At 37.8% G+C, this 9,234-nt stretch overlaps 1 protein-coding gene across 1 annotated transcript in view; it reads left to right on the top strand.

The window, feature by feature from the left end:
- Positions 1-8,251, top strand: part of LOC104275003 (V-type proton ATPase subunit S1-like) — a 16,383-nt gene extending 8,132 nt beyond the window's left edge. Inside the window, exons 4-5 of the mRNA XM_009870825.1 lie at positions 3,142-3,379; positions 8,039-8,251. Of these exons, the coding sequence (XP_009869127.1) occupies positions 3,142-3,379; positions 8,039-8,251 (451 nt within the window). The remainder of the gene's footprint in view (positions 1-3,141; positions 3,380-8,038) is intronic.
- The last annotated feature ends 983 nt before the right edge of the window (positions 8,252-9,234 follow it).

Below are 9,234 nucleotides of genomic sequence, written 5' to 3'. Positions count from 1 at the left end.
TTCCCTTGCCATTAATTCACTATATGGTGCTCATTCTATTTGCTATCTCCTCATCTGAGAAAATATTAAACTAAATCACAGAATCACAGAATCACAGAATCACAGAATCACAGAATCACAGAATCACAGAATGTCAGGGGTTGGAAGGGACCTCAAAAGATCATCTAGTCCAGCCCCCCTGACAGAGCAGGATCACCTACAGTAGGTCACACAGGAACATATCCAGGTGGGTTTTGAAAATCTGCAGAGAAGGAGACTCCACAACCTCCCTGGGCAGCCTGTGCCAGTGCTCTGTCACCCTCACAGTGAAAAAGTGTTTTCTAATGTTTTTGTGGAACCTCCTGTGTTCCAGCTTGAACCCATTGCCCCTTGTCATTGGACATCACTGTAAAGAGCCTGGCTCGGTCCTCCTGACACTCCCCCTTCATGTATTTATAAACATTTATGAGGTTACCCCTCAGCCTCCTCCAAGCTGAAGAGACCCAGCTCCTTCAGCCTTTCCTCATAAGGGAGATGTTCCACTCCCTTCATCATCTCTGTGGCTCTGCGCTGGACTCTCTCAAGCAGTTCCCTGTCTCTCTTGAGCTGAGGGGCCCAGAACTGGACACAATATTCCAGATGTAGCCTCACCAGGGCAGAGTAGAGGGGCAAGAGGACCTCTCTCAACCTACTAACTACACCCCTTCTAATATACCCCAGAATGCCTTTTTTTTTTTTTTAAATATCTCTTCTGCAACTTAATGAATTGTCGTTGTATCAGTTTTCAGTTAAGTGTGTGCTTGTTGAAGGCTGTTTACTATCAGTTGTTTGGAAAAATTCTAAGAGTAAAAGCCTGTATTATTAAGCTAATCATGCTCAACTAGTTCGCTAATTAGAGTCTTAATCCTCATAAACCTTCAAGTAACACAAAATTTTAGTTTCTAGTATATCATGAAAAGACAACATTCTCTTGGAGGTCACCTTAGTTTGTGCTCACAAACACAGTCTTATAAAACTTGTTTGTTCATATGGTAAATCTCCAAAGAATTTCCTTAATTGCAACTTATCTTCTCAGCGAAAGTACAAAGCACACCTAGCAACTGTGGTTGGCACAAACATTTAAATAAAGTTCTCTGTGCTTATTATTGTGCTTATTACTGGCCTTCAGTTAGTGCCTATAGCATTGCTACTGAGACACCCTGGAAATTCTGTTCAGACTGTGCTGTATATCAGGAAAAGTTTCCTTTCTTCTAGCAATTAATATCTAGGCTAATACATGTTTTATGTTTGCAAGATTATCCCTGTAACAAGAAAATATTTTCTATAAATATTTGTGTGCTTATTATTGTGCTTATTACTGGCCTTCAGTTAGTGCCTATAGCATTGCTACTGAGACACCCTGGAAATTCTGTTCAGACTGTGCTGTATATCAGGAAAAGTTTCCTTTCTTCTAGCAATTAATATCTAGGCTAATACATGTTTTATGTTTGCAAGATTATCCCTGTAACAAGAAAATATTTTCTATAAATATTTGTGAATGTGTTTTCTTCTAGCAATTAATATCTAGGCTAATACGTGTTTTATGTTTGCAAGATTATCCTTGTAACAAGAAAATATTTTCTATAAATATTTATGAATGTGTGCTAGATGAAGTTCACATGTTTCTTCCTCTCTTTCACTGCTGCTTACATCTGAATGTTGTATGGAAAGAGATATTTAGTGTCAAACCACAAGGAATGCCACAGCACAAAACATCCTTTTCTCGCCTGAATGACACTTTGTGTTCTAAAATTCTTTCTGAGCATTTTGCAGCTCTTGAGGATGATGAAATTATATGAATCAAATGCCAGAGATTATTATTTAAAAAATAAAAAAAGGCTCAATTACTCTAGCAACCTGCCGAATTTTGTATGTTCCTCCTAAGGAGTGTTGTTTGTGTCAAGTTTAGACTCTATGTTGTGTGCATGACATGCTGTTGAAAGCAACTGATTTGAACAAAGAAGTGATATTCTAAAACAGAGAATATTCTATCTATGTATACATTTACACTGTAGAAACTAAGATATTCTATATTGTGCCACATTTATAGATGACAGCTCATTTTTCAAACCTGTCATAACTGCCCCTAAGTATTACTCCAAACTTTAAAATCCAAATACAATGTTACCTATTGTAGATATATTTATTAGAATATTCCATTTTGTTGCAAGTCTCACTTATTGCTAAAAGATTCACCTTTGAAATTCCTTGTGCTTAACAATAAGCAAAAAAAATCTGCAAACTACATGGAGCGATACATACATAGATCAAATAGTGCTAAAGTATTTAGCAACATACAATAAGGAGAAAAGTTTATAATTTCTTTATGATATAACATAAAAGTAACTGAGTAAAAAGTGATAAAGACTAGGACATAGCCCTGATACGTAAACGATCAAAAGGTTCTCAGTTATTTCTGTTTCAGAACACCTGGGAGGTGTTCAAACTGTGGTGGTAGTTAACGTACATATAAATCCCATCATTATAAACTACTGGAAACTGCTGCAATAGCACACATGCACAAACCTTTTCAAAGTGAGAAAATATTTAATTTTGCCTAGCCCACTGCAAATTGAGAAACTAGGACTGACGACCTTTCCCCACCCTCCAGTTAGAGAAAACTCTGTCCTGTATTGCAAATTCAGACATTTACAAAGGAAATTGCCATTTAAGCATCTGAGCCAAGGAAGAATTGCAGTGATAAATGAGAATGGTTATCATGCCTATACCTATCATAAAAGCAATTTTCAAAAAATCCCATAAAATATTTATTGAGGCCCACTGCAGGCCTACTGAAAGTCTCTCAGGTTCTGCTCCTCTGATTATAAACTGTTGTAACTGATGAAATACTGCACTGGTAGAGGCCCTTGAACAATAAAATTGCATTTTCTCCTTGCTTGCCATAGATGTAGAAAGCTGTGTTTGTGAGGTGAAACTTTAAGAAGTAGTAAAAGCACATTCATAGAGCTTCTTTACTTATGAACAATCCTACTGACATGGAAGGTCAAGCTAAGATACCAACTATGATGTTTGCAGCTCAGAATAGTGAACCTTTATCTTTCACCAGTACTTGATCAGATTAATATTAACTTTTTCTTTCTGTTCCCTCCATTGTCTTTCTAGGTTTTTAATGACCAACAAATTCTATGGAGGCTCGGCTAGAAATTGGTCCACTTTAGATTCAGTTGAGATTGTACAAGATGGAGGAATCTTTGCTAAATTTAACGTTTCTGCCATCTCTGCTCCTGCAGAGTATTCATTTCATTGTCAGCTGGTGGGAACAAGCGATCTCTATCCTGCAAGGCTGATTCCATCCAACAATGAGGCAAAAAAGTGGGATGTTTTCATCTCCAGGTTGCAAGTGAGTACACATTGCCATTTCAGAGATAATTCCAAGAACTATTACTTGATACTGTAGGTGCAGAATGACACACACATTCATAATGCCCTTACTTTCATTGCAGCCTGAGGGGAAAATGTAAAACAAAACCTATTCGCCCTAGATGGTTTACTCAATAAAGGGGTAAAAAAGATGGCAGTTGCCAAAGAGTAAGAACAGCTTTGAAAAAAAAAGCTATGAAGTTTTTCACAGAAAAGAAAAACTCAAATGCTCTTAATCAGGCAAAGAATGACTAATGCCAGTTTAATGAATTGGGCTGTTCTTGGAAACATGGGCCTCTTAGGTGGGTGGTTTTATGCTCCTTATTTTGTTTTTATTTGATTGCTTTGCACTTCATTTACCTAGGAAAATAGAGCTTTCAGTGACATAGACGGTCCGTACTACCACAGACAGATAGAAAGTCCAATGCAATTAGATTTAATAGAAGGTCCACTTAATGGACTTTAGTCAGGAGCAATACTAGTCCTGCATGGTCCAGAAGGAAAGTAGCTGGGTTGTGGTTTTTTTTTGGTTTTTTTTTGGTTTTTTTTAATAAGGCTTATATTTTCTGTGTATTTAGTCCAATAATACAGACTACAAATGTAAGGTGTAGATGACTGCATCTTTATTATTTTGAGCATTGATCTTGGCTTTGGAGAAACACATGAAAATTTACATCTTAAAACTATATCACACTAAGGGTTCTCTTTGATTAAAGAGATCAGGGAAATTATAGAAATAATTCCAAACTGGGCTCTATTTGTCAAAGATGAGCTAACCCCATGATAACTGGATACAAATGCTGATATAATTATATTTATGTTTTCAATAACAAACCAAATCTCAATAATCTGAGTCCAGATTTGACATTTCTGTTTAAACAATGGAAATCTCAAAGGAACAGCATTGTTGCTGAGATGTATTTTCCACAAATTCCAGGATCAAGTCAACAGCTTTTTTTGAGAAGCAATGTAGCAATACACACTGATATTGTGAAGGTTGCCCCCATGGTAATTTTTTATGTTAAAAAATACGTAAGTGCACACTGCTGTACTTTACCTAGTCAAGTCTTTGAAGCTGGACTTTGCTGTAGGCTGTAAAAATACAAAGTGCCCGCTTAAAATGTATCTTTTCCTTGAATTTCTATCTACATTGATACTGCTGCCTTGCCAAAGCTTAGAGAGAGGCCTTGCTCCAGCCTTAGTGAGCTTCCTTTCATTGGAGTCTTGATCAAGAGTAGTAGTAGGTTTCCCACCTTCCTTATTGATTTGGAGCAGCAGCTGCTTCCGCTGTTCTGACAACAGAACATCCAGTTCCTCTTGGGAAACGCCTTTTTCTCTGATCAAGTCCTAAGCATGGAAGACAACTTGAAAAGTCTTATTTTGATCTTTTTTGTTGTGTGAGAAAACAGAAAGTCACCTTTCTGTGCTCATTTCGAAGTTTTATCTGAACTAGATCACACTTTTCCCAATATCTTCTACTGATAAATAGTGGAATCAGATTGATCTCAGTATCAGTCTCTGTCCTAGAATCAGGTTTAGAAACTCCAGGCTTTGTTGCATGGTAAAAAATGCACATGGAATGTGTTCAGTGGTTGAAGTCAGCACAAAACCTAGTTGCTGAAACTGAGTAACATGATTGATTTTCCTGTCCATGTCATGCAACAAATTAGAAGTCAGAATCCAATGCCAATCTAGCTGGTACAATTGCACCTTGCAGGGTTGGTCCCTGAAAACAGTATCACTGTGTTAAAGGGACATGGCATCTGCATAGTGAAGCCTTGTATAGCTTGTTCCAAGGCAAGGCTGAACTGGTGCAGCCTTTTATTTTAGTCCTGGAGCTAGCTCGGTTTCTATCACCTAAAGAACCTCTGTGGAATGCTGTCTAGGCATGCCCATAGGTGTCACCACTCATAGCTGTATGCAGTACCCAAATCGATCTGGTTTTGGTATTTTTTTTTTGTTTGTTTTGTTGTTGTTGTTACAGGAATGGTTGTTCTACCATGATGCTTTTATCCTTTTGAGATTCTAAGTGTTATCCATGAAGTTAAAGAGGAGGCTGCCACTAAAATCACTGGTTTTCTTTGGTATATGTCATAGTGGTTTAGAAGCTCCTTTGTTTCTAAGAAGAACTTCCAAAAACTTTAAAATCAAGAATATCATGATACTGTGTAGCTAAGATATTGCTAAGTTCAAAAACTAGATGATTGCTGTACACTTAAGAGCCATGAAGACAGCGGATTTTACTTTGAAGGCTTTGTCAAAGGTCAAATTGTGAAAAAACTCTATTCCAAAAAAATATTTTAAAATTAACAGTAAATGCAGACGAGTGTTACCAAGACAAATGATGCTGGTCCACACACTAAAATTAAAACTTCCTCAGTACAGAGGCCTGTATGCAAAAGACTTTAACATTCATAAAAATTAGAGAACCACATGTAAGTATTTTTAACTTTTCTATAGGTAGAAATGCTCCTAGGATTCATATTTTAATCTCCTACCTAGGATCTAACACCCCCACAGAAATGATAAAGCTTCAGAAAAACAATAAAAGAACCCTGCATATACTTTATCTCCTGCCTTAAAGTATACCTAATATTTTAAGAATGTACAATTAAAGCTTTCAGCTCAAAGATTTAGTAAGCATAATCCTGCTTCAAAAAAACCCACCCAAAATCCAACACAATAGGATTGACATAATAAAATTCAGTATTTCTGACTCTAAATCTGGAGTGGTAAAGCCTTTTTAAACCAAATATACCTGTTAAGTGCTTCAGAGAGTTCTTGTAAGTGTGGTAAAAAGTGTGCATTATTTTCCAGAATTTCAATCCATTTTTTTTGAATGTAAGTGACATAAATCATCAGCTGCTTTCTATTTTTATTGTAAATAAGTCTTTCTGACTACATTTCATCACATTCTCATCTGTTGTCAAAGCAGTGGTTTAACAAGCAAAGGCTTTGGTAATCACCCGTATTCTCTAAAATTGTGCAAAGAGTCATCCAACCCAAAAGCTTATTTTCTCTAATCCTTCTTTAATCAGAAGTCTGCCTATAGTGAAAGCAGGCAATCTTTACAGGTTAGCTACCAGTGTCTGACTTGGAAAGATTCTTCCAAGAGGCCCAGAAAAACGTGAACTGCTAAAATTATCACACATCCACAGTACCTAAATAGCCCTTAGTTCTGCATATGATATTAGTTTTATTAATCAGTATTCTGGAAGATATAGATATTGGTCTTAACACATATATTACATGTAGATTAGCTTTTGATGTCTGAGCCATGAACAAATTCAAACCCAGACTCCTTATTGGTGTAGCATGGTATACAATCCACAAAATAATTTCTTCAATGTCTGTACAAACACCTTATCCAGGTGTAAAAAGCTGTGTAGATACAAAGCTTTCCATTAAGTTTATTATAAAGCATGGAGTAGCTATAGAGTAGGAACATAGAAAAGTAGAATTCCATGACCTTCTGCTTCCTTGCTTATTGCCTCATGAGGCAAGTGATTTAAATAAAATAATCCTTTTTTATTTTGTTACATAATATTTTGTAGATAATAGAGTCAAGGTCTCATTTCTTTACTATCGAATTATGATGTTGGGTGCTTTCCTTACACACTCATTTCAAAGAATCTGCAAATACCTAAGGATCCTAGTTTTCATTTTTCTTTACAAAATTATTGAAGAAAGACTCAAAGATAGATCAGATTAATTCTTTCCTTCCTCCATTTTCTTCCAACAGTTACATTTCCTTTATTATGAAGCAATTGGTGCTTATGCTATTATGTGTGTGTGGAGAGGGGTGGCATGTAGTCACTTTTTTCATAGTTTTCTAGTCCAATGATTGGTTTTAACGATTTTTTTTAGAAGGATAGTGGTCTCAAAGGCATTCAATTTGTTGATACCATCTGCAAAACTGAGGGCTAGGCAGAATCTAGGTTCCCAAATTAGTTGATTTTTCTGGGGAAAATAATATGCTAAGAGCTCAGTCAGTGGCAGACCTTGAAAATCTGGTTAAAGGAGAAATATTTCTCTAACTGCTGGAAAAGCTTATGTGGTTTTCATATGTTAATAGACAGCACAGAGCCCACACCTCAGTGGAGCAAACCCTCTCACCTGTTTTGAGTCTCTGATGTCTAAGGAAGGGGGAAGAAATTTCACAACTGCTTTCTCTTTGAACTTCCACTAAAACTCAGCCAAAAAGGTCATTGTCATTAGATGCATTTTAAAGTGCGTTTCAGGAGGTGTTGTCAAGGAGTTATCTAAATATCTCAGGATATTTCAACACATCTCATTATCTGGGAAGGCCTTAATTCTCATACCTTTGAGCATTTTGAGTTTCTTCATTCTTAAATGGTCACTGAGCAGCACTGATCACATGTCACCTTTGGGACTTTAATTCCAAAAGTAACATGATGTTCTGAAGTGGGAAACCTACTTCTGCATCTTTAATTTTCCGGGTAAAAAGGGGACCTGAAAAATTCTTAAGCAGAGAGTTTGGTTCTCATTCTTTTCTAAGGGGCAAAGTGTGAGTTGTAATTAACAGGTGTGTTTTTTATAATTACCTCAAATATCCTGAAAGTAGGGCCTACGCTCCATGCTTAATTGCACTCATCTATCTACCTTTCTTCATTTTCAGATGCAAGGCTTCAACATTGAAAACAACCAGTTTTCCTATGCAAGTGACTGTACAGGTTTCTTCACTCCTGGAATCTGGATGGGCTTAGTGACATCTATAGTTCTACTGTGGATCCTGGCCTATGGAATCCATATGATCATGCAGCTCACAACAAACAGCAGATTTGATGACCCCAAAGGTTCAGCTCTGTCAGTTCCTCAGACAGAATCATAGAATCATAGAAACATTCAGGCTGGAAAAGACCCTTGGGATCATCAAGTCCAACCATTAACCCTACTCTTAAGAGTCCACTTCTAAACCATATCCCCCAATACTACATCTAAATGAGGTTTAAACACCTCCAGGGAAAGTGACTCAACCACCTCCCTGGGCACCCTATTCCAGTGTCTGACTACTCTTTCTGTGAAAATTTTTTTCCTAACATGCAGCCTAAATCTACCTTGTTGCAGCTTGTGGCCATTCCCTCTAGTTTTACTACCAATTACCTGTGAGAAGAGACCAGCTCCAACCTCTATACAATGTCATTTCAGGTAGTTGTAGAGAGTGATGAGGTCTCCCCTCAGTCTTCTCTTCTTCAAACTAAACAGCCTCAGCTCCTTCAGTCACTCTTCATAAGATTTATTTTCCAGGCCCTTCACCAGCTTTGTTGCCCTCCTCTGCACTCACTCCAGCACCTCGACATCTCTCTTGTATTAAGGTGCCCAAAACTGAGCACAATACTGAAGGTGAGGCCTCATCCTTGCTTAGTACAGGGCGACAATCACCTCCCTACTCCTGCTGGTCACACTCTAGTACAAGCCAGGATGCCTTTGGCCTTCTTGGCCACCTGGGCACACTGCTGGCTCATATTCAGACGCTTGTCGGTTAGAACCCCCTAGTCCCTTTCTGCCAGACAGCTTTCCAGCCACACATCCCCAAGCCTGTAGTGTTGTACGGGGTTGTTGTGGACCAAGTGTAGGACCTGACCCTTGGCCTTGTTGAATCTCGTATCATTAACAAAATCTATCCAAGACTCTCTGTAGAGCATCCTTATCCTTGTGCAGATCAACACTCCTACTCAACTTGGTGTCATCTGCGAACTTATTGATGATACCTGCAATGTCCTTATCAAGGTCATCGATAAAGATGTTGAACAGAAACGGTCCCAACACTGAGCCCTGTGGAACAACACTTGTGACTGGCCACCAGCTGGATTT

The sequence above is a fragment of the Apaloderma vittatum genome, unplaced genomic scaffold (genome assembly GCF_000703405.1).
Source record: "Apaloderma vittatum isolate BGI_N311 unplaced genomic scaffold, ASM70340v1 scaffold3426, whole genome shotgun sequence".
NCBI classification, from domain to species: domain Eukaryota; kingdom Metazoa; phylum Chordata; class Aves; order Trogoniformes; family Trogonidae; genus Apaloderma; species Apaloderma vittatum.
Note: the sequence above shows the minus strand (reverse complement) of the source record. Positions and strands in the feature narration are given on the sequence as shown.